The 26,270-nt window shown below is 45.0% G+C and overlaps 1 protein-coding gene across 1 annotated transcript in view; it reads left to right on the top strand.

Annotated features, from left to right (window-relative positions):
• The window catches only part of LOC132574370 (cytochrome P450 2J2-like), a 45,679-nt gene extending 20,439 nt beyond the window's left edge, over positions 1-25,240 (top strand). The window contains exons 3-10 of the mRNA XM_060242733.1: positions 588-750; positions 4,314-4,463; positions 11,094-11,254; positions 15,361-15,537; positions 19,351-19,492; positions 20,316-20,503; positions 22,921-23,062; positions 25,038-25,240. Of these exons, the coding sequence (XP_060098716.1) occupies positions 588-750; positions 4,314-4,463; positions 11,094-11,254; positions 15,361-15,537; positions 19,351-19,492; positions 20,316-20,503; positions 22,921-23,062; positions 25,038-25,240 (1,326 nt within the window). The remainder of the gene's footprint in view (positions 1-587; positions 751-4,313; positions 4,464-11,093; positions 11,255-15,360; positions 15,538-19,350; positions 19,493-20,315; positions 20,504-22,920; positions 23,063-25,037) is intronic.
• Positions 25,241-26,270: the final 1,030 nt, after the last annotated feature.

Raw genomic sequence — 26,270 nt, 5'->3', positions numbered from 1 at the left:
GGACTGGAGGGGCCATTGGCCTGATCCAACATGGCTTCTCTTATGTTCTTATGTGACACAGAGTGTTGAACTGAATGGGCCATTGGCCTGATCCAACATGGCTTCTCTCATGTTCTTATGTGACACAGAGTGTTGAACTGAATGGGCCATTGGCCTGATCCAACATGGCTTCTCTCATGTTCTTATGTGACACAGAGTGTTGAACTGAATGGGCCATTGGCCTGATCCAACATGGCTTCTCTCATGTTCTTATGTGACACAGAGTGTTGGACTGAATGGGCCATTGGCCTGATCCAACATGGCTCCTCTTATGTTCTTATGTGACACAGAGTGTTGGACTGGATGGGCCATTGGCCTGATCCAACAGGGCTTCTCTTATGTTCTTATGTTAGATGGCGCTTCAGGAAAGGAAGGAGAGAAAGATAAAGAAAGGAAGGAGTCTAAGACAAGGGAAATGGGCAGAGAAGAGAGCTGAGTCTGGCCAGGAGCTGAAGAGATAAAGAAGAGTGACCAGCACACGTTACACTCAAACTAGCCACCTGAATTTGTGTAATGTTTTCTCTTGTCTCTTTTCAACCAAATGGCAGCTGGTGAAAGAATATGGAAACGTTTACATGCTGTGGCTGGGACCTGAACCTATAGTTGTGCTGTCTGGCTACGAAGCAGTGAAAGAAGGGCTGATAAACCAATCGGAACTCTTTGCTGATCGTCCAGCGACCCCCTTCATAGAAGCTATCGCGAAAGAACGGGGTGAGTCGTTGGGAAGCATAAAACGTGGGCATCAATTGCCTCACCATCCCCAAAATAAAGACATCACAAAATGCCGAGGCTCTTTTTTTGTAAGCTCTTGGAGGACTGGCTACATTGGGGGGGGGGGGTAACCTAATATGCAAAGGAGCTCCTGCTAGAATTCTACCCCCGTAGCGAATCAAACCACAGGATAACAGAGCAGTCCAATCAAAGTTATTGCAAAGATCTTACAATCTTTGCTAAATCCTTAATACCAAAATAAAATTCTTTCACACTGCCCCGCTACCTTTTTTATATTAATCGCCAGCAACCTGGTTTCTTTCTAATTCTAGTGAACCACATCTCTTTTGTACAGTTTCAGCTCTTTTGTACAGGTTCAGCACCTAACAAAAATAAATCGTTTCGTCCACTTTCTCATGGATGCCTTGAGACTCCTGATCTGTGCCTGTCTAGCTGGCCCTGTGCAGGGAACTAACAGCACTCCTGAGGGTGCTAGCCACCCTGAGCCTGCTTCGGCGGGGAGGGCGGGATATAAATAAAAAAGCATTATTATTATATTATTATTATTGAGTTCCTGACCTTTAACTTTCTGCCTAGTCACTGAATTTTTTTCCTCCAGGACCACATGACTATGGGCGTTTTCGCACTGACCTTACTCGGGATCGACGTCCCTCTTCACCGCGCAGCGTCTGCGCGGATTTCACACTAATTGCTCCGCAGAACCCGGAAGAGCCGCAAAGTCCCGCGGCTTCTGCGTCGCAAATGTAAACTGGTTTTTGGCCAGTTTACATTTGCAACACAAAAGCCGCGGGACTTTGCGGCTCTTCCGGGTTCTGCGGAGCAATTAGTGCGAAATCCGTGCAGACGCTGCGTGGTGAAGAGGGACGTCGCTCCCGAGTAAGGTCAGTGCGAAAACGCCCTATCTTTCCCAGTGCCATGGGTGCCAATGTGCACTATGACTACTGACTCCTTCCTAGCACTATCTATCAACCTATCTAGAAAGCTCATGATATCCACAATATATGCGCCAGGCAGGAAAGTCCCCATAGGGTCAAAACTCCTGTCACAGATCCCATTCTCTACGTTCCTAATGGTCAAAATCATCCACTACCACAACCAACTCCCCCCAGCAGAATCCTTGGTATGACAGCATATTGGTCTGTCACCCAAGGAAGGAGCCCTCTCTAAGGGATCGCATTGCAAACAACCACTGACACAACTTGCGATCAAAAATTTACCCAATTAACAAAACACCCTGCCCCCGTCCAGCAACAAAATAATAACAGCGATAATACAGTAATATCTTGAAAGAAAATATAGAAATATTTCTACAACAAGCTTTAAACCCTGCACAAAAATTTAACTTCGAAAGACTTGACCAACCCCCCCCTCCATCCTAAAAGAAAACCCAAACCCACCCCAAGCAGGCACTCACCCTAAACAGGGACACTTTATAAAAAGAGACTAGTTGCTCTTCTAAAACCAACAGAGTCTGAATTCTGGGGAAAATTTAGAGCTGAGCAAGTTGTTATGTCCATTGAGGAAGCCGATATCTCTATGAAGTCCTGGGGGTTCCTGGGCCTTGAGTATTTTTGCAGCGACTGGTCTCTCAGCTTTGCTATCATAGATAGGAATGCTTCTTTCGTCAGATGCGTGCCATGCCAGAATCAAGAACTAGAATAAGAACAGTACAGTTCCAAGTTACTTGCTTTGAAAAGCTTTTTCCAAGTTACTTGCTTTTAAAAGAGGACTAGAGGTGACATCCATGCAACTTATTGCCGCATAAGTTAAGGGTCCCCTTGATCAGCCTTGATTTCCCAGAAGCTTCTTTTAAAACCCAAGTGTCCTGTCCTAGTTTCCAACATTTTCTTTCTTACAGTGTAGGGTTACAGGATTCCACACAGGTATTTCTTATGTAGGGCTATGGTTCAATATGCAACTCCTTTGCATGTGGAACGTCCGTGTGCGTTCGATGCACTGGTTCTGTGCTGCAGTCTCTACAGGAAGCCCCCACCCCCCATTTTTAAATCAGAGCGATTCTCTAATTTGAACTAAGGTCCTGTGCATTGCTGTCCCATTGCCACAGTAGCACTTGTTCTGCTGGGCAACTATGTCCCTTGCAAGCGAGCACCCTCGGCACAGTTGACCTGACTGCAGAGATTCTCTAGGAGAATCTGACTGCTGCCTGGGGTGGGTTTTCCTATCATTGACGGTGCCCCTAGAGTTGAACCCCCAATCCAATCCTTTGGGAAGTTGGGGGTTCTGCAGGAGCAAGGCACCAGAAGCAGCCCTGCCTTGCACTCAAACCCCCTCCCCTCCAGAGGCCCTTTTCCCACTGCAATTACAGTGGGGAATGTGACTGATAGCTTTTTTCCCATCGTGGGAGGGGGGGGAAGGGCCCTATTTGGGTGCCCCTGGAATTGGATTCCCTTGTCCAATCTTTCTGCAACATGGGGGTTATGTCGGGGAGAGGCCCCTGCAGTAGCCTTCCAAATTTGGAGTCTCTAACTCAAACCCCCTGCCCCCAGCTGCATTTCAGTATATTCCATTTTGCCATTGACATCAATGGCCCATAGGGAATAATGGAGGGTAAGGGAAACCCCTCTTTGGGTTCCTCTAAAGTTGGACCCCTTTGTCCAATCTTTTTGAAACCTGGGGGTTCTTTAGGAGAGAGACCCCTAAAGCGACCCTACAAATGTGTGGCATCTACCTCGAAGCTGTTGCCCCCTAGATGCACTTCATTATACCCTATTTTGCCATTGACTTCAATGGTCCACAGGATATAATGAGGCTGAATGGCCGCCAAATTTTGGTGGCAATTTGCGGCTGCAGCATACGGCTCCTGAATCAGATCAGAGAATCTGATTCGGCTCTCTATGGCCTCAATACAGCCAAATCAGCAATTTTTCTGCGGTGTATGCGTTTCGGCCTAACCGAATGCGCACCCGTATTGGATTCCCCACTCGTCCGCTTACAGCTGCTGGAATGGCCTTGGGCCAGCCATAGCTCTCGCAGAGCTGTCCTTGAAAGGGCAGCTTCTGGGAAAGCTCTCTTAGCACCACCTACCACACAGGGTGTTTGTTGTGGGGGAGCATATGAACATATGAAGCTGCCTTATACTGAATCAGACCCTCGGTCCATCAAAGTCAGTATTGTCTTCTCAGACTGGCAGCGGCTCTCCAGGGTCTCAAGCTGAGGATTTTCACACCTATTTGCCTGGATCCTTTTTTGGAGATGCCAGGGATTGAACCTGGGACCTTCTGCTTCCCAAGCAGATGCTCTACCACTGAGCCACCGTAAAGGTAAAGCAGATAGTGAGCTGCTCTGAGACACTCAGGGTGAAGGGTGGGCTATAAATCGAATATCTCCTTCTTCTTGAACCAGACAGCGATTGATTCCGTATCGGCGTTTCAGTTGTATGGTTTTTGAAGAAGGGGTAGCTTTTCGCTACATTTGCAAAGGTAATCAATCCCTTTGTTGTTTTCTTGGCTGACAATTTAAACTCTTTCTTGAAAAGTAATTTCTTTCTGTACTAATTTCTCATTGGTTCTTTATGGCTTTAGGTATTATATTTTCAAATGGCCACACCTGGAAGCAACAGAGGAAGTTCGGGCTAGCCTCTATGCGGAAACTGGGACTAGGGAAGAAAGGCATGGAGCACCAGATACAAGAGGAGGCCCATCAGCTTGTGGAAATGTTTACACTTGCAAAGGGTATGTGATGTCAGGAAACTGGGTTGACCAATGGTTGCTGTAGGCCATTTTCTTTCTCACTGAAGTTTGAATTACTTTATCTATACACTGGGTAGCCCAGTCTAGCCCAATCTCATCACATCTCAGAAGTTAAGCAGGGTCAGTCCTGGGCAGTATTTAGATGGGAGACCTCCAAGGAATATCCGTAGCTTAGAAGTTACCATATTAATTGCAAGCTGGACTCTACTGGAAAGAAGTTCTTCTGGGCATAATGAGGTGGGGAACAGGTGAGCAGGCAAGGTGTTCTCCAGATTAGATGGACTCTAATCTGGAGAACCAGGTTTGATTCTCCACACCTCCACATGAAGCCTGCTGGGTGAGCTTGGGCCAGTCACAGGTGCCTCAGAACTCTCTCAGCCTTGCCAAACTCATAAGATGACTGTTGTGGGGAGAGGAAGAGAAGGTCATTGTCATCCACTTTGAAACTCCTTAGGGTAGAGTAAAGCAGGGTAGAAAAAACCAACTCTCCTCCTCCCCCTCCTCTTCCTCCATAACAGACCTGGCTCTTCTATTATTGTAAAGTGAGTTCGGTCAGCTCTTAAGTAAGCAGCAACAGTTTATTCAAGAAGAAACAGTTACAAACAGCACAGGCAACTTCACTCAATATATACAGGGTGGCCGAGTTAAACACACACCCCTTTAGTTGGCGGCAATCCCTCCTATTGGTCTTGTCCAGGAAGCTTTCATGGCCATAATAAAACCTTACTCCCATCATAGTTTTTAAATTACTTTCTCCTCTGTGGCCACAGTGGCATGAGGAAGAGTTCCATCTGTCTGTTTTATATGTTTTGGTTATTTTCCTTTTTTTTGTGTGTGGGGGGGGGAATATTAGAAAGTTTGTCAAATCTTAGAGTTCAGCAAAATTCTCACAGGAGCCCAGAAGCAAGAAGCCCAGAAGCAAGGGGTTTTTTTTGGGGGGGGGGGTGCAGGGTAAGGAAAGAAAGAGCACAATAAAAATGTAGAGGTTCTGGAGCTCCGCTCCTGTGTGCTCCTGCCCAAAATGAGGCCCGTATTTAAAAATGTTTAAAAACGTACCAAGGTATTTTCCAAAATGTATAACGTATACAACATAAGAGAAGCCATGTTGGATCAGGCCAATGGCCCATCCAGTCCAACACTCTGTGTCACACAGTGGCCAGAAAAATTATATATATATATATATATATATATATATATATATATATACATACATACACATACACACACACACTGTGGCTAATAGCCACTGATGGACCTCTGCTCCATATTTTTATCTATCCCCCTCTTGAAGCTGGCTATGCTTGTAGCCACCACCACCTCCTGCGGCAGTGAATTCCACATGTTAATCACCCTTTGGGTGAAGAAGTACTTCCTTTATCCATTTTAACCTGAGTGGTCAGCAATTTCATCGAATGCCCACGAGTTCTTGTATTGTGAGAAAGGGAGAAAAGTACTTCTTTCTCAACTTTCTCCATCCCATGCATAATCTTGTAAACTTCTATCATGTCACCCCACAATCAAAGTTTCTGCAAGCTAAAGAGCCCCAAGCGTTTTAACCTTTCTTCATAGGGAACGTGTTCCAACCCTTTAATTATTCTAGTTGCCCTTTTCTGGACTTTTCCCAATGCTATTAATATCCTTTTTGAGGTGTGGTGACCAGAATTGTACACAGTATTCCAAATGAGACCGCACCATCGATTTATACAGGGGCATTATGATACTGGCTGATTTGTTATCAGTTCCCTTCCTAATAATTCCCAGCATAGCGTTGGCCTTTTTTATTGCAATTGCACACTGTCTTGACATTTTCAGTGAGTTATCTACCATGACCCCAAGATCTCTCTCTTGGTCAGTCTCTGCCAGTTCACACCCCATCAACTTGTATTTGTAGCTGGGATTTTTGGACCCAATGTGCATTACTTTGCACTTGGCCACATTGAACCTCATCTGCCACATTGACGCCCACTCACCCAGCCTCAACAGATCCCTTTGGAGTTCCTCACAATCCTCTCTGGTTCTCATTACCCTGAACAATTTAGTGTCATCTGCAAACTTGGCCAGTTCACTGCTTACTCCCAACTCCAAATCATTTATGAACAAGTTAAAGAGCATGGGACCCAATACTGAGCCCTGCGGCACCCCACTGCTTACTGTCCTCCACTGCGAAGACTGCCCATTTATACTCACTCTCTGCTTCCTGTTAATTAGTCAGTTTTTGATCCACAAGAGGACCTGTCCTTTTACTCCATGACTCTCGAGCTTTCTAAGGAGCCTTTGATGAAGAACTTTATCAAAAGCTTTCTGGAAGTACAAATATCCAGTCTCAGCAGTTTTAATTAAAGTCATTCTGAGATTACATCCAGAGCTCCAAAGTCTTTACCTCTTCCACAAGAACCTTGGAAATAATGACTTGTGCGCTAGGAAGAAATATTTTGCATACTTGGGGCATGCTTCCAATGGGGCATCTTGAAAAATGTGATGGCTGATTTGATATTTACATGATGAATCTGAAGCACAAGTACAAACCAATAAGCAAGGATTGCTTTCAGATTTCTTCAAATTGCATAGGGGAGTCAGATAGGGTTGTGTTTTGGCACCCTCCTTATTTAAATCTTTTTATAAATGACCTTCCGGACAATCTTAGGCTTCATAATTCGCATGCACCCATGTTGGCAAATCTTCCAATTGCTGCAATTATGTATGCTGACGACACCCTGCTGGTTGCCCGCTCTCTAGTGGGCACGCGTCGTTTACTGTCAGCATTTGGAAACTACTGCAGTAACGAGGGTTTAACCATCAGCTATGATAAATCTAAGAGAGTTGTTTTTACCAAAAGAACCCCCACCTCGATTCATTTCACACGTCCGGTACTTAAATGGGAGGAAGATCCAACAAGTAACCAGTTATAATTATTTGGGTCTGAGATTCCAATCTATTCTTAATTGGAAGAATCACAGAGAAAACTCTGAGAACGATCAAGAGAATTCTGCGTTTCTTTTTTTTTTCTTCAGAGGTGGGCAATACATTCCCTCTGTGATCAAACTTTTTGATGCTAAAGTGGCTATTCAGTTTCTGTAGGGAGCTCCCTTATGGGCTGACTCAGCAAATGAGTGTTTATTAGTAACATATGGTAATAAATTGAAATTTCTTACATCATTAATAATTACTTTTTTTAATCTATCCCATATATTACTTTCTACCCACCCCTCCCCCCCCCCCGTTACTTGACCCCCTCTGGTGTTATATATTTAAAATCTTAATATTAAAGGTATCCTTAATTAATAAGAACCAAAATTAATATCCTCCTCCCTCTTGTACTTAGTCATTATCAAAAATTGTCCAATGTCCTTTTATTTTCCACTCTTTTTCTACATATCTTCTGAACTTCTTCCACTCCATCTTAAATACTTCTAAATCATAGTCTCTTAAGGTTCTTGCTAACTTGTCCATTTCACTCCATGTCATAACTTTTACAATCCAATCCCATTTCTCTGGTATTTTTTCTTGCTTCCACAACTGCGCATACAATGTCCTAAATGAGTGTTTAGATACGGTTTTGTACTACTTCCTTAGAAAACTCTTGGCTGCCCCCTACTGTATTGCCATTAGAGTTGAGACTCGTTTGTTAACCCTTGGTTTGAATGTGTAGATTCTAAACTTTGGACCATGGGATTGGATGATGCTTTTTTGTTGACTTTGGATGTGTTTACATTCAGTTTGATATAGAGTTTTAGAGTCTTCAAATTGCCTGCCACCGTTCTGCTTTAATTATTTTCCTTTTACATTTGTGGACTTACTCTGCTCATTTTTGCATAGCCAAACTTTTATATTGCCTGCTGAAAGTGTTTCAATTGGGGCGGGGGGAGGGGTCTCTGATCAGAAGGCAGCCGGAATACCAGTGCTTAGTTAAATGTATACGATTGCTTGGAAATGGGGTCAACACTGCAAAACAATACAAATTTAAATTACAAGATGAGGCAAGCAATGGTATGTAAAAATTTCAAGCGCTGTCAGTTCTCATGCAAATTACTGCACCTTGTGGCTTTTGGAAGAATCTTTTAAAATGCATGAAAACGTCTACAGTGCACGTTTGAAACGCCTGTAGAGAAATGACCGGATCAAAACTAGTTTCAAGAAAAAACGTTGCAGCAGCAGCAGCACCGGAACCCATCCCACCGAAACAAATGTAGATGCTTCGAGCAGCAACGATGCAAAACAGTCGTGAGAACATTAGGTAATGTAAAAGGCGAATTTCCAATGCGGTGATAGTCACAAACTGTCAGTGTAAAAACTCCCTGTATCAACATTTGGGGTTGGTAACATGGCACTGGGAGGGAGGCTCGTGGCCCTCTTTCCCGCAGCTGCAGTTCCGATATGCATCAGGCCCTTGACGTGTTTCGGGATTAAGTTCCACAGGGAACTCTCATCTGCCGTAAGACTGTTAAAAGTTCCATCCGTTTCAGCTCTAAGATGTGGCAATGATGGTGATGACCACAATTACAGCAAAGAAGAAGAAGAGGAGGAGGAGGAAGAGGAGGAGGAGGAGAAGAGAAATTGGATTTATAACCTGCCCTTCACTCCCCGTGGTGCAGAGTGGTAAAGCAGCAGTACTGCAGTACTGTGATCTGAACTCTCTGGTCACGACCTATCCCAGCGGAAAAAAAAAGACTATTGTGGTGGGACTTAAACAGCACTATTTTCCATGCTCGTCGTGTGTGCTCTCCTGCCTCCTTTGGTTTTACATACTCCAAGTCCTATTGTCCCTATATAGATTTTCAGACCATCGCAGCCTTCTTTTTAGCCAGGTTTAATGTGCTCCCTACTGCTGTTCTTAGTGGGCGCTACATGAGAAAGCCCTATTCTGAGAGATTATGTGGTTGTGGATCCGGCTGTTGAAACTGTAGAACATGTAGGGTTGCCAACTCCAATTTAAGAAATAACTGGGGACTTTGGGGATGGAGCCAGGAGACATTAGGGGTGGAGCCAAGATCAAGGCTGGACAAGCATAATTGAACTCCAAAGGGAGTTCTGGCCATCACATTTAAAGGGACGGCACACCTTCCATAGAAATTAATGAAGGCTAGGGGCACCTTCTTTTGGGGCTCATAGAATTGCACCCCCTTGTCCAATCATTTTGAAACATGTGGGATATTTTGGGGAGAGGCACTAGATGCTGTGCTGAAAATCTGGTGCCTCTACCTTAAAAAACAGCCCCCCCCCCCAGAGCCCCAGATACCCACAGATCAATTCTCCATGATTTTCTATGGGAATAAATCTCCATAGGGAATAATAGAGTTCCCAGCAGACATTTCCCCCCCTCCCCCCGCTTTCTGACGAACTGGAAGCGGGGGAAGGGTCTCCAAACTGGGGGATCCCCTGCCCCCATCTGGGGATTGGCAACCCTAAGAACATGTGCCTTTTGTTTGCCAAAGGTATAACTACTTCACAGTTTATCGACCCATTAATTTTCGATATTGATCTGCCTGTGGCAAATGTTCCAGCTTTTGCTTGGTGGCTTTCACCTAACCATCCCAGTTTCAGTTGTAAAATTTCTTCTGGGAGTGTTTAGATTTAAGAGACAAGAGGAGGATTTTAAGAATATGGGAAATGATGTTTTATGTTGTCCACTTTGCTCATTCCAAATGTTTATTTTGTAAAATCTGTAAAATCTATACTATTGATGAATTTTCTATTTCATTTCCAATTGCTTATGTGGTTTGGTATAGTGGTTTGCCAATTTGGTGTAGTGGTTAAGTGTGCAGACTCTTATCTGGGAGAACCGGGTTTGATTCCCCACTCCTCCGCTTGCAGCTGCTGGAATGGCCTTGGGTCAGCCATAGCTCTGGCAGAGGTTGTCCTTGAAAGGGCAGCTGCTGTGAGAGCCCTCTCAGCCCCACCCACCTGACAGGGTGTCTGTTGTGGGAGAGGGAGATAAAGGAGATTGTGAGCCGCTCTGAGACTCTTGAGTGGAGGGCGGAATATAAATCCAATGTCTTCTTATGACCAAATAGTCTGTGAGCAATAAATATAGATATGGAATATATATATTATGACCATGATAATTCAAGAAGCATTTTAAGGTAGATGCTGAACTGATATGATTTAGTACACTTCCAGTGATGTCAGGGGTTTGTGGGATATGCGAATGAGTTGTGCAAATGATTTGTGCTGATGAGCTCCAGCATCTCTTTTTCTACAAAATGTTGTTGTTGTTCAGTTGCACAGTCCAGTCCAACTCTTTGTGACCCCATGGACCAAGTCATGCCAGGCCCTCCTGTCTTCCACCATCCTCTGAAGTCTGCTCAAATTCGTGTTCATTACAGCAGTAATGGTGTCCAGCCATCTCCCCTTTTGTCATCCCCTTCTTCTTTTGTCTTCTGCCTTACCCAGCATCAGGGTCTTCTCCAGGGAGTGCTCCCTTCTCATTGGGTGGCCAAAGTATTTGAACTTCAGCTTCAGCATCTGACCTTCCAGGAAACAAAATGACCCCTGTTTAGATATATAACCATGTCTAAGAATGCAAACTCTTACCAAACTCCACTATGAAGTTCATTCTGTGTATTCACAGAAGGGGATCAAATGTTAATATTTTGCAACCAACTTTATTTGCAGGGCAGCCATTGGACCCAGCAGTGGCCATCACCAATTCTGTTACCAATGTGATCTGCGCTGTGGCTTTTGGATGCCGGTTTTCTGCTGAAGATAAAGAATTCCTCAAGTTGGTGGAAGCAGTTGACTGTATCACAAAATTTCCATCTTCCGGTTTTCATACTGCAAGTCATTTTCTTTTGTTTTCGTATTAGGTCAGACAGGTGTTTGTGTGTGTAACCTGCCAGTTTAGCGTAGTGCAGGGGTGACCAACGGTAGCTCTCCAGATGTTTTTTGCCTACAACTCCCATCAGCGCCAGCCAGCATGGCCAATGGCTATAGGCAAAAAACATCTGGAGAGCTATCGTTGGTCACCCTTGGTGTAGTGGTTAAGAGCATGGACTCTAATCTGGGCGAACCAGGTTTGATTCCCCACTCTTCCACATGCAGATGCTGGTGTGACCTTAAGTCAGTCACAGTTCCCTCAGTGCTGTTCTTTCAAGAGCAATTCTCTTAGAACTCTCTCAGCCCCACCTACTTCACAGGGTTTCTGCTGTGGAGAGAGGAAGGGAAGGAGAGTGTAAGCCACTTTGAGACACCAAGTGAAGGGCAGGGTACAAATCTAGTCTCTTCTTGTCTTCTCCGTCTTCATCAAGGAAAGTGACTAAACTGAGGTGCTGCAGAGTCTTCCTTGGTGGTCTCCCATCCAAGTACCAAACCTGCTTAGCTTCTGAGAACTAACATCAGGCTGCCCCATACCATTCTACATCCCTGGGCAGACAGCTCTCTCTGTCTGTCAATTGGAAATGAAAAAAGAATTCTTTTACTTTCAGTTTAACAGGAATACTTGACTCGGACTGAAGAAGAATAGGCTTGAATGAATCTGCTCAGTGTGCTAAAAAGGCCAATGTGATTTTGGACTGTATCAACAGAAAGATGGTGTCCAAATCACATGAAGTGATGGTATCACTCTACTCTGCTCTAATTAGACCTCACCTTGATTATTGTGTTCAGTTTGGGCCACTGCAATTTAAGGAGGATATAGACAAGCTGGGGATGTGTCCAGAGAGGGCAACAAAGATGGTGAGAGGTCTAGAGCCTAAATCCCACAAGGAAAGGCTGAAGGAGCTGGGTATGTTTAGCCTCAAGAAGAGATGATGACTGAGAGGTGATAGGATCGCCATCTTCAAGTACTTGAAGGGCTGTCTTATAGAGGATGGTGCAGAGTTGTTTTCTGTTGCCCCAGAAGGTCAAGCCAGAACCAATGGGTTGAAGTGAAATCAGAAGAGTCTGTGACTAAACGTTAGGAAGAACTTCCTGACCGTTAGATCGGCTCCTCAGTGGAACAGGCTTCCTCAGGAGGTGGTGGGCTCTCCTTCTTTGGAGGTTTTTAGACAGAGGCTAGATGGCCATCTGACAGCAATGCTGATTTTATGAATTTAGGTAGCGGGGGAGCATTTCTGAGCTTCCTGCCTCGTGCTGGAGGTTGGATTAGGTGACCCTAAACATCCCTTCCAACTATATGGCTCTATGATTAACAGAGGACAGAGCAAAGAACAGTGTATCACCCCTTCTCCATTCCTCACTGCAATATCCCAACCACAGAAATAAACTGTACTGGGAAGGAGGGGAAGCGGGGGCTACCTGCATCTTCCACTGAATGTTTCACAGGATCCAGCTCATTCTCATTCTCCCCCAAGGCACACCACTTTAGCCAAGCCCGTTTACTCTAAATTCGGGGCATCTATTTATATCTACAGATAATTATTCCCATTGATTTTACACATTTCACCAAGGTGTTCCCCCCCCCCACTTTAATACCCATTTTTATTTATTAAACAGAGATCCAGCAACATTTCAAAGACTAACAAATTTTATTCCACTCGTTGATGCTGGAACTCACAAAGGTTTATACTGGAATAAATGTTGTTCGTCTGTAAGGTGCCACTAAACGTCTATGTGATTTTTCTGCGACATGGCTAGCCCTCTGGAATCAGTACCACTACTGGCCTTTCCACACTCAACCTTTAATCCTGGTTCAACCCTGTCCCCAAAATGATATTCTACACTATATTCAAGTTCATTCCTGGTTTTGGCCCAGTAGCCTTGTCCTGGTCTCACAGCTCCCCTTCTCCGCGGAGCTTTTGTCTGATTTTGCACAAGCTGCCATGAGGCTACAACGCGCTCTGCCTCTTTCCCGTGGCAAGCAAGAGCCTCTCAAAATCAATTTCTGCTTGCTGCAGGAAAGAGGCAGAGCAAGTTGCCGCCCTGCAGCGGCTCCCGCAAAAATTGGACGGAAGCCCCACAGAGAAGAGGACCGTGAGACCAGGAAAAGGCTAGTAGGGAATCAGTCATTGGTTTCTTTTCATTTCTACATTTAATTGAGGTCACCCCGGTTTCACCCCACAGTTGTCCTGGGGTATATGAATGCTGCAATAATCAGAAATAAATGCAAGGTAAGTGGCCACAAGTTGAATTCAGAGAAAACCCAGGTTGAGGGTTTTGACATTTGTTCACGATTAGCCTGAGCAGTCAAAAGAACCTGCTGATGGATATGAAGACATAGAGCAGAACTTGTTTTATTGCAGGATAGCACCTTTGGAGACTGCAGTCAGGAAAGGAAAATTGGCAGGGAACCACTTAACCCTTTTCACCTCAGCCAGTTCTGTCACTGGTCCCAACTTTCACTCACTGAGGGCATGTTAATCAGAGTAATTTAGGCCACGATTGAGGCTAAACAGCCCAAAGAATGTCTGCGTAGGGCCTTCTCAGTGTTGGCCCCGACCTGGTGGAACATGCTCCCAGCAGAGGCATTTATTGTCATTCCACAGGCCCCGCAAAACGGAGCTATTCTGACAGGCCTTTGGTTGAGGCAATCAGGTGTCCAGAATAGGGTTGCCAAGTCCAATTTAAGAAATCTGGGGGCTTTGGGGGTGGAGCCAGGAGACATTAGGGGTGGAGCCAAGATCAAGGCTGTGACAAGCATCATTGAACTCCAAAGGGGGTTCTGGCCATCACATTTAAAGGGACGGCACACCTTTTCAATGCCTTCCTTCCATAGGAAATAATAAAGGATAGGGGCACCTTCTTTTGGGGCTCATAGAATTGGACCCCCTGGTCCAATCTTTTTGAAACTTGGGGGGTATTTTGGGGAGAGGCACTAGATGATATAATGAAAATTTGGTGCCTCTACCTCAAAGAACAGCCCCCCCAGAGCCCCAGATACCCACAGATCAATTCTCTATTATTTTCTATGGGAATAAATCTCCCTAGGGAATAATAGAGTTCCCAGCAGACATTTCCCTCCCCTCCCCCCGCTTTCTGATGACCCTGAAGCGGGGGGAGGGCCTCCAAACCGGGGGATCCCCTGCCCCCACCTGGGGATTGGCAAACCTAGTCCAGAAAGATCCTAGCCCCTCCCCCCTGATGCTGCTAACACCACTGATAACAGTATGTATGATACTTAAATGGTATGTAGCCCTAACAACAAAGCTGAAGATAAACTGAGTCCAGCTGGAAACCCTGTGTTTTAATGATGTTATTTTTTTATTGAATTGAATTGTTATTTATAGCGATGGCTTTTATATGTTTATTTTATGTTTTGATCCGCCCTAGGCCCTCTCGCAGGGAGGGCGGAATATGAATTCGAATAATAAATGAATAATAAATAAATGATGCTGATGTAGGAACTCAGAATCATTTCTGGTTCCTACATCAGCATAAGAACATAAGAGAAGCCATGTTGGATCAGGCCAATGGCCCATCCAGTCCAACACTCTGTGTCAAACAGTGGCAAAACATTTTATATATACACACACACTGTGGCTAATAGCCACTGATGGACCTCTGCTCCATATTTTTATCTAAACCCCTCTTGAAGGTGGCTATGCTTGTGGTCGCCACCACCTCCTGTGGCAGTGAATTCCACATGTTAATCACCCTTTGGGTGAAGAAGTACTTCCTTTTATCCGTTTTAACCTGTCTGCTCAGCAATTTAATCGAATGCCCACGAGTTCTTGTATTGTGAGAAAGGGAGAAAAGTACCTCTTTCTCTACTTTCTCCATCCCATGCATTATCTTGTAAACCTCTATCATGTCACCCCGCAGTCGACGTTTCTCCAAGCTAAAGAGTCCCAAGCGTTTCAACCTTTCTTCATAGGGAAAGTGTTCCAGCCCCTTAATCGTTCTAGTTGCCCTTCTCTGGACTTTCTCCAATGCTATAATATGCTATAGCATCTGTGTGCATCGACTGTTACTGAGCCATCTCATTTGGCATTCCTCTTTCCTGCAGCTGTATGCAATTGTCCCATGGCTCATGAAGTATCTCCCGGGACCGCACAGGAAGGCACTTGCCTCTGTTGATATTATACATTCTTTTGCAAGGAAGGAGTTAGAAAAACATAAGGAGAGTCTGGCTGTCCATGAGCCGCAGGACTTCATCGATTTCTATCTATGTCAGATGAAGAAAGTAAGTATCCACCTTTCTGTGACATCGGATACACTCTATAAAAATGTCAATGTATGAAAGTAAATGCAAATGTATTGCTTTGAAACCTGTTTTGCTGTATGAGCTCTGGCTTCAGCAGACTGAAAGATGCTCTCCTCTTTAGTCTCCTAATTAGTTGGGGGAATTAGCTTTAAGGAGACAAAGAAAGAGGGGATAACTGAGGGGATAACCGGGACGCCGCCATTAACTATTCTCCGCCCGGGCTAGGCAGCCTCAGAAGGGGGAGGTGGGCCTGGGCTGAAAGATGCTCTCCTCTTCAGTCTCCTAATTAGTTGGGGGAATTAGCTTTAAGGAGACAGAGAACGAGGGGGTAACTGAGGGGATAACCGGGACGCCGCCATTAACTATTCTCCGCCCGGGCTCGGCAGCCTCAAAAGGGGGAGGTGGGCCTGGGCTCACCCGGCATGGAGGGTGGCCCCCTGGCTGACAAGCCCCCGCCAAGGCTGCAAAGGAAGGGGAGGTGGCAGCCCAGCAACGGCGGAGCTGCTCGGGAGGCAGGCCCCGAGACCCCCGGCGGGACCGAGCAGACCGCGGCTGTGGCGGTGGCCTCCTGTTGGTGGTACCCTCTGGAATGAGGAAGTTCATTCATGTTTCTAACTCCCAGACCGCACTGGGATTGTACTTTGTTCTAGCATAACTCAGCCCAAAAGGGGACAGGTTGGATTTAAACCGGATCTCTGAAAGTTGAGGTGGGCCGTGGCTCAGCGACAGAGCATCTGCTTGGCATGCAGAAGGTCCCAGGTGGCTTCTATTCCTGGCTTCTCCAGTTAAAAAGTACCAGACAGTAGGCGATGTAAAAGACCTCTGCATGAAACCCTGGAGAGTGGCTGCCAGCCTGAGTTAACAAGTATTGACTCTGATGGACCCATGGCCTGATGCAGTATAAGGCAGTTGCATAAGAACATAAGAACATAAGAGAAGCCATGTTGGATCAGGCCAACGGCCCATCAAGTCCAACGCTCTGTGTCACACAGTGGCAAAAAAATTTATATACACACATACACTGTGGCTAATAGCCACTGATGGACCTGTGCTCCATATTTTTATCTAAACCCCTCTTGAAGGTGGCTATACTTGTGGCTGCCACCACCTCCTGTGGCAGTGAATTCCACATGTTAATCACCCTTTGGGTGAAGAAGTACTTCCTTTTATCCGTTTTAACCTGTCTGCTCAGCAATTTCATCGAATGCCCACGAGTTCTTGTATTGAACTGCATCTACATTCATATATAGAAGAACGATAGAGCTAGAAGTTGGCATTCTCCAAAATCAGCTGCCAGATCGCCATAAAAAGAGAAGGAAAGAACTCCCACCCTTGAATCTACATGCACACTTTGGCCTCGGTTCTTTGCATGAAAGGTGCACAGTTCACAGTTGCCCTCTCCTGAACCACCTCTCCACTGGTGTGCAACTTCCTTGCTTACTTCCCCTACCTCACCGAACGAACTGTAGTCAGTTGATTCATGCAAAGAAACTGCCTAAACTGCTACATGAGCTGATGGTAACTTGTTGTGTTGGGGGTTTTTTTGCACCCAGACTGCATATATACCCTTTGCACTTTATATCACCTGCTTTTAAAGACTCTAGCTAAACGCCCAACGTTCCCTGCTACTCTGTTGCTAAGCTGCTGAATTTGGAAATTGGACTCCACTATTAACAATCCTTGGCAAATAGAAGGAGAAGACATGGAAGTAGTGACAGACTTCACATTTCTGGGATCCAAAATACTGCAGATGGTGACTGTAGCCATGAAATTAAAAGACGTTTGCTCCTTGGGAGGACAGCTATGGTGAACCTGGGCAGTATAATGAAAAGTAGAGACATCACCCTGCCAACAAAAGTCTGTATGGTCAAAGTGACGATATTCCCAGTAGTAATGTATGGCTGTGAGAGTTGGACCATAAGGAAGGCTAAGTGCAGAAGAATAGATGCTTTTGAGATGTGGTGCTGGAGAAGAATCTTGAGAGTCCCTTGGACTGCAAGAAGATCCAGTCAGTCAGTCCTAAGGGAGATCAACCCAGACTGTTCACTGGAAGGTCAGATGCTGAAGCTGGGGTGACATTGATTTCACAACGTTTTCATGGCAGACTTTTTACGGGGTGGTTTGCCATTGCCTTCGCCAGTCATCTACACTTTCCCCCCAGCAAGCTGGGGACTCATTTTACCGACCTCAAAAGAATGGAAGACTGAGTCAATCTGGAGCCGGCTACCTGAACCAGCTTTCACTGAGATCGAACTCAGGTCGTGAACAGAGGGCTCCGACTGCAGTACTGTAGCTTTACCACTCTTCGCCATGGAGCTCTTTGTGACCCTTTCTAAAAGAAAAAAAGAGTTTCTCTGAGACTAAACAGAATGTGGTTCCGGAAAAATTCAAATGCAGAATATGAAGATATACACTTCTACCAATAACCCAGTCCTTTTACCAGCAACCTAATCATGAAGAAAGTCATTATCGAAATTGTTTAATAAATGAAAAATAAATATTTAATTTAATGGAAATTGCAAATTTGTTGTTGTTTTTTCTGGAGAGAATTCAGTGGAATGATAATAATATTTTTAATAATAATATTTTTAATAATAATAATAATAATAATAATAATAATAATAATAATAATAATAATAATAAAAAATTTTATTTATATCCCGCCCTCCCCGCCTAGGCAGGCTCAGGGCGGCTAACAACATTTCATAAAACATACAGTAATAAATAAGGCTTTAAAATTAACAATATAAAACTTTAAATTTAACATCACTAAAAACCAATCAGTATAATTAAAATTTATAACTTAGTCTGACAGTGACGGTGGCATTTGACGCTAATTCTGTCAGTGTATGCAGTATTTCCAGTGGTAATCCTTAATTAAACAGCGGTAATCCTTGATTAACAGCCCTTGTTCAGCCATCCGTATATGCTAGCCTGAAGAGGGCGGTCTTGCAGGCCCTGTGGAACTGATCAAGGTTCCGCAGGGCCCGCACCTCCTCAGGGAGCTGATTCCATAGGGCAGGGGCCGCGACTGAAAAGGCCCGTGCTCGGGTGTTCTGATGTTTTTAGAACAAATCCTTTAAAAGCTGTCTGGCAATGGGTCACTGACAATGTGCTTTTACTTAGACTATTCTAATTTTTATGCATTGCGTTCTTGTTTTTATATATATATATATAAAAACAAGAACGCAATGCATAAAAATTAGAATATATATATTCTAATATATATATTCTATATATATAGAACAATATATATATATTGTTTAACATAATATATATAATTGTGATCGTGTTCTTGTTTAATATATGTATTTTCATGACAGAACAGTTGTATTCATGACATTTTCTTCAAGGGATTATGCACAAAGATACATTGGGCCCCAGTGGATTCATAAACTGAATGTTCCATATTATTTGAATACTTTGAATGTTTACTGATGGATTTTTAACACTTCTTCTGCACAATATTTGATTTGCATTGATTTGCATTCATATCTCTGCTCCTCAACCTATCGTCACACGTCGCGGCATTTTCTTGGCAGGTGTGATTCGCCATTGCCTTCCCCAGTCATCTAACCTTTTCTCCTTTTTTGGATTACAAAAACTTCCTCGGACCCATGGGTCAAACTGAAGGCTCAGGGAAGTTTCTAATAGAATGTGGCGTTAGGTGTCATCGCGACTGGTCTGAGGCTTCCTCACTACATTTTGTAGAGCCTTTTAACCATGTCTGCCAAGTCGAAATGCTGAGAAGTTGTTGGAAATCATTTCTCTCTTTTGAATTTTCAACTACAGAGCAAGAATGACCCCAAGTCTACTTTCAATAAAAACAACCTGACCCAGTGTATTTTTGACCTCTTCATCGCAGGATCAGAAACAACAGCCTTGACACTGCAATGGGCATTGCTCTTAATGGCAAATCACCCAGACATCCAAGGTAAGAGACACTTTTTTGTGTGGAATCAAGAAATGCCCCTGGTCCAATTTTTCTTATTATTTTTAGTAATTCTTTGCAGTTTTCATATTGAGTAGCTAATCGCCAGCACAATCCTACTCATTAGTTTGTTTCTTTTCATATTTAATATGTGCTGCTCCATTGCACAGATAGGCAAAGGTAGTCCCCTGTGCAAGCACCAAGTCATTACTGATCAATGGGGTGACATCACACATCGCGACGTTTTCTTGGCAGGCTTTATTCACCATTGCCTTCCCCAGTCATCTAACCTTTACCCCCAGCAAGCTGGGTACTCATTTCACCAACCTTGGAAGGATGGAAGGCTGAGTCAACCTTGAGCTGGCCACCTGAACCCAGCTTCCACCAGGATTGAAGTCAGGTCATGAGCAGAGCTTGGACTGCAGCACTGCAGCTTACCACTCTGCAACGCGGGGTCCATAGATTGCACAGATAAGTCTCCTTAAATGTTTTGGGATGCTGACCCAAGCCTCAAGCTTGATGTATTTTGAACATGTGATTGGTTTCACAGAATCGTTAACTTTATAAAGCGAAATGCAATAGGGTTACCAACCTTGGGAAGGGAAATTCTTGGAGATTTGGGGGTCAAAGCCTGTGGAGGTCAGAGGGACCTCAGGGGTTATACTGTCAGACAGTTTACCCTCCAAAACAACCATTGTCTCCAGGGAACTGATCTCTGTTGTTGGACGATCAATTTAAATTTCAGAAGATTACAAGGCTGCAGCTGGAGGTTGGCAACCCTAAGATGCAGTCTCCATGCTAAAGATGCATTTTTAAATATTTTCAGAGAAAGTCCATAAGGAGATTGAAGATGTTTTGGGTTCCTCTCGTCCATTCAGCTATCAAGACTGGAAGAAACTGCCGTATACCAATGCTGTGATTCACGAGATCATGCGTTCCGAATATATCTTATTATTTGGCCTCCCCAGACAATGTACAAAGGATGTGAAGATGTTTGGTTTTCTCATTCCAAAGGTACAGGAAATTCTTATAGTTGCGCTTCTGGAGCCTAAGACTGATATCTGCAAGACGTAGCGCTTTGTAAGATGTATAACACCTTCCTTTGCAGCAATGTTTGAAGGCTACAAACCTGGCCTCTGTTCCAGAAATGATATCAAATAATGCAGGGATGATTGTGTTAACTAGGAATGGACACGAACCACATTTTTGCGATTTGTTTCAATTTAGAATTTGTGGTGATAGGAACTAGAAGGTTGGTTCACAAATCAAGCCAGTTCACATGGGTTCGTGACCCTTGCTTTCTACTCCCCACCACTCAGCTGCTCTTTGCTGAGAGCAGAAAGCAGAGGATTCCCTGTGAAAAGCTACAGGGAGCAGAAAGCAGGGGTTTAAGTGGTTTGGAGCCATTTAAATCCTTGTTTTCTGCTCTTCACAAACTGCCACGGACCGCCATGAACTGCCTTAAAATTAATGAACGTTCATGGAGGCTTTGGAGTTCATAAACCACGAACTGGCCAGAATTTGTCATGAACTTTCATTTGTGAACCACCAGTTCATGAATCCTGCCTATTCTTCGTGTCAACCCCAATTTAGCTGCCCCGATCTCTGTTGATCTATGTGTGATAGTTCCTTTCAATTTGATTCAAAAACACATCTAATGATCAGATGATCACGAGTACCCAAAGTGTTCACACATTCAGCTTGTGTTTCTTAAAAAACTTTTCCCGCATAAATGCTGCAACACAAAGGGATGGTAGCATTTTACAAAGCTCTCCTCACAATGAGATCTTCTGGTTTCTTGACTGAGGCAAAGTTGCCAACCAGACTCAAGAAGAAAACCCAGAATTAAAATAAGGTATGACGTTTTGCTTTGTCAGGGTGAGTTGATGGATTCATGCTTAGAAATCGAAGCTTCATTGGTGAAAGCTGTGAATCCCAAGATCCAAGAGACTGAAACACGTATACATGGGAAAGAGCCATGTCAGTCTGGGGGTTCCAGGAGGCCCTGGACCTGAAGCTCTAATGGGGCTTCAAATTTTCAGAAATATGTATCAGAGCCAGTTTGGTGTAGTGGTTAAATGCACATACCCTTATTTGGGAGAACCAGGTTTGATTTCCCACTCCTCCACATGCAACTGTATGAGTGACCTTGGGTCAGTCATAAACTCTGGGCGTTTTTGCACTGACCTTAATCGGCAGCGACATCCCTCTTCACCGCGCAGGATCTGCGCGGATTTCGCACCAATTGCTGCGGAGCACCCGGAAGAGCTGCAAAGTCCCATGGCTTTTGCGGCGCAAACGGAAACTGGTTTTTGGCGGTTTCCATTTGCGCCGCAAAAGCCGCGGGACTTTGCGGCTCTTCCGGGTGCTCCGCAGCAATTGGTGTGAAATCCGCGCAGATCCTGCGCGGTGAAGAGGGACGTCGCTGCCGATTAAGGTCAGTGCGAAAACGCCCTCTGTCTTCTTGAGGAGAATCTTTCCCTGTATAATCCTTGTGGGCTTCGGCTACTGATGAATGTTTGCGGTGATTCCCATATAAACACAAGTTCTTGCAAATAAGACTGTAAGTTCCTTGGAAGTTTGGTTTGGCCCCATTCCGAAAAGTGATATCAATTATTTAGATTGTAAGCTCTTTGGAGTCCAGTTTGGTCCTACTTCAAAGTGATAGTGATACTTTTTTTTATTATTATTCAATCTGTTCAACCTCAAGCGTGAGGAAGATCTGAAATGCATTGGATCGACTTACCGTAGTCCATACTTTACATTTGGGATTTGTATGTTGTATATATATTTGTACACAAGTGATTGGCAATTGCTAAATTGTTTCTTATCGTTCCTCAAGCAGTGTATTTCTGATCTGAGATCTCCCACTCTAGCAGGAAACCTCCTGTCAACAGTCCTCCAACCACCACTACTACTCAGTAGGCCAGAGCAGCGAAATAAGGGGAAGATCCAGAGCTTTTCTTGTAGCACGAACTCCTTTGCATATTAGGCCACACACCCCTGATGTAGCCAATCCTCCAAGAGCTTACAGGGCTTTTAGTACAGGGCCTACTGTAAGCTCCGGGAGGATTGGCTACATCAGGGGTGTGTGGCCTAATATGCAAAGGAGTTCCTGCGACAAAAAAAGCCCTGGGAAGATCCCTGCCATAACAAATCTGGTAGTGATAATACACGACTCGAGTGTTCAGTGAGAACTTTATGGGTTTACCACCATAGATGGTATCTATGCTCTGGATCCTAGAGCAGCACAACCACTTCCAGGTTCAACCCAGAAATGATGTCATGCCCTCAATGTGATGGCACCAACCATCTCTCCAAGGATGCCAGCTGCAGGCTCGAAACGCTAGGGGACAGAAAATATTTGTATTGAGACAGTGACTGACAAAAGCTTAAGATTGCTGCCTGAGCCAACGCTCTCATCTTTGCAGGAGGCTGCTATTTTTCCAGATCTCCGCTCTGCTCTTTTTGATCCTAAGCAATGGGAGAAACCTCAGGAGTTCAACCCTAATCATTTTTTGGACAAGGATGGAAAATTTGTGGACAGAGAAGCGTTTCTTCCATTCGGTGCAGGTAAAGGCAGAACCCAGAGCTTTGGCCCCATGCTAATGCCGCTGATGCAGTGGTGGTTTGTCATTGCCTGCCTCCGCATAGCAACCCTGAACTTCTTTGGTGGTCCATCCAAGTACTAACCTGGGCTGACCCTGCTTAGCTTCTGAGATCTAAGGAGATTAGGCTAGTTGGGCCATCCATGGTCCGACTAAAGGAATATCTGGGTACTTTGGGGTGGAGCCAGGAGCAAGGTTGTAACAACCACAGTCTAACTCCAAAGGGAGTTCTAACAATCACATTTAAAGGGGCTGCGCACCTTTTAAGTGCCTTCTCTCTATTTGGAATTAATGAAGGATAGGGGCATCTTCTTTTGGGGCTCATAGAATTGGACCCCCAGTCCTATTCTTTGGAAACTTGGGGGGTGTTTTGAGAAGAGGCACTGGAAGCTATGTTGAAAATTTGGTGCCTCTACCTCAAAAACCAGCCCCCTCAGAGCCCCAGATACCCACAAATTTATGCTGAGCTCCATTATACCCTATTGGAATCAATATCCATAGGGTATAATGGAGTGCCCAGAAGACATTTCCCTCCCTCCCCACACACTTTCTGATAACCCTGAAATAGGGGGGGTGGGCCCCCAAACTGGGGGATCCCGTGCCACCAGCTGGGGATTGGCGACCCTAGCAAGTCATGATGAGCATCTGTTATGCATAAATTAGATGCCACCTAACACATATTAATAAATATAAGTTGTGGAGGCCCAGGTGCAGAGAATGTCTGGGTATGGCAGGAATGTCTTCCATCAATTCAGGATGAGAAGACAATACTGACTTTGATGGACTGAGGGTCTGATTCAGTAGAAGGCAGCTTCATATGTTCATATATGTTCATCTCTGGACAAGAATGGAACCATCTAATATTGGATGGCTAACTAACAGCCAAGGACCACCTCTCCTGGTGTACCCCGAGAAGAGCATTACGCTCAGGAGAGAACTTCCTGGTGGTCCTCGGCCTGAGAGATATCTGGCTGTCCTCAGCTAGGGTCAGGGCTTTTTCTGCTGTTTTTCAGGGGAGGGCGGTTTAAAAGACAAATTTAATAAAACCATATATAAATAGATGCATGGATCTTCTTAAGCAGGTGCCTACATCTGAAATCAAGCCTTACCAGAGTCATCTTTGACAGGGGTGTCAAACTCATTTGTTATGAGAGACGAATCTGAGACCATGTCGGGCCAAGCCACGTGTGCCGTAAAACGTAATGCCAGAGAGTGGAGATATAAACTTTAGAAAGGGCACAAACACAAGCATTATTTTAAAAAAACACTAAAATGAGACATGCTTAAAGCATCAGTGTTCTTGCAGTATTGTGGTCAGTATCAAAGTGAGCTCTCGCTCCCCTCCTTCCTCCCCAAGAGAGGAGCCTCAGCCAATGGAGAAAACAGAGGCGTTGCTCTGCAGCTCCCGTGCAACTGAGGAATCCTGACAAAGCAAGCTGTGACTCAGAAGGAAACAAGAAAGAGGACATGGAAGCCGACTGCCTTGCAGGCTTGATAGGAGCCATCCAAGGGCCTGACCTGGCCCGCAGGCCGCATGTTTGACATCCCTGATCTCGAGCTTTGAAATAGGGTAGTCACATAAAATGTCTGAAAAGATGGCATGGTGAAACCCCTCCCAGAGACAAGCATTTGACTATCATTGAAGTAATGGAATTAAGTGTGGCTTTACTCTTGTGCTGGTTTTTCTGCCTTTTGTTGCGCCCCCCCCCCCAGGAAGTTAAGCAGCTTGGCAAAGCTATTTAGTGTGGAGGGAATTATTATTATCATGGCAACACAAGTTTCTAATGAGCTACTTTGAGGGGTAGAGGGGAGTCTTGGACCGTCAACTCATGCTGTCTTACTAAACTCCAAGCTAGATGTTCACTTAGACGGTGATGCATTCTAGACAATACCTGGAATTACATTCCTTACTTGTTGCTTTTCCCTTGTTTCCTTTGCAGGGGCCCGTGTCTGCCTGGGGGAACAGCTGGCGAGAATTGAGATTTTCATCTTCTTTACCACACTGCTGCGGGCGTTCACCTTCCAACCGCCAGAAGGAGTAAAGGAGCTCGGCACAGAAGCTAATATTGGGGTAACGTGTCCTCCCCGACCTTATAAGCTCTGTGCTGTGCCACGCTGCAGCGCCGCAAGCAGATTGAAGTAGCTCCTTTGTTACGGAGGATTTCTCCTTCGTCCCTTTTGCTTCATGCTAAACCTGTTCTCACCTGTTCCATCCGTTCTGTCTTAGATGCCTCTGTCAGAGCTCCGTGAACGCCTCCTCGAGGTGGAACTCAGGCAGATCGGTGATGTTCCTGATTGTTCGACTATTAGGATTACCTGACAAATTTATTAGGCGATGTGGTTAATATAGCAGAGCCCAGTCAAGAAGCGTGATATTGAGGGCGGTACAATAGATATTTTGCCGCAAGGAGTAATAGAACAAAGTAGGAGCCCAGTAGCGCCTTTCAAGCCGACAAAATTTTATTCTTAAAGGCGCCATTGGACTCCTGCTTTGCCCTGTTGCTTCAGATCAACAGGGCTGCCCATCTGGATCTATCGCAAGAAGCACATTGCAAACAGAAAACTTACATCAAGTTAGGGTTGCGAATCCCCAGGTGAGGGCAGGGGATCCCCCAGTTTGGAGGCCCTCCCCCCCCCCCGCTTCAGGGTCGTCAGAAAGCAGGGGGAGGGGAGGGAAATGTCTGCTGGGAACTCTGTTATTCCCTATGGAGATTTATTCCCATAGAAAATCATGGAGAATTGATCCGCGGGTATCTGGGGCTCGGGGGGGGTGGCTGTTTTTTGGGGTAGAGGCACCAAATTTTCAGTATAGCATCTAGTGCCTCTCCCCAAAATACCCCCCCAAGTTTCAAAAATATTGGACCAGGGGGTCCAATTCTATGAGCCCCAAAAGAAGGTGTCCCTATCCCTCATTATTTCCTATGGAAGGAAGGAATTGAAAAGGTGTGCCGTCCCTTTAAATGTGATGGCCAGAACTCCCTTTGGAGCTCAGTTATGCTTGTCACAGCCTTGATCTTGGCTCCACCCCTAATGTCTCCTGGCTCCACCCCCAAAGTCTCCTGGCTCCACCCCCAAAGTCCCCAGGTATTCCTTGAATTGGACTTGGCAACCCTACATCAAGTAGGTTGCAAGTCAAAAGCAGAGAGAAAAAACCTAGTCTAACGAATCCTGTC

Source organism: Heteronotia binoei, chromosome 6 (genome assembly GCF_032191835.1).
Source record: "Heteronotia binoei isolate CCM8104 ecotype False Entrance Well chromosome 6, APGP_CSIRO_Hbin_v1, whole genome shotgun sequence".
Classification (NCBI taxonomy): domain Eukaryota; kingdom Metazoa; phylum Chordata; class Lepidosauria; order Squamata; family Gekkonidae; genus Heteronotia; species Heteronotia binoei.
The sequence above is the reverse complement of the archived record's forward strand: the minus strand, read 5'-3'. Positions and strand labels throughout refer to the sequence as shown.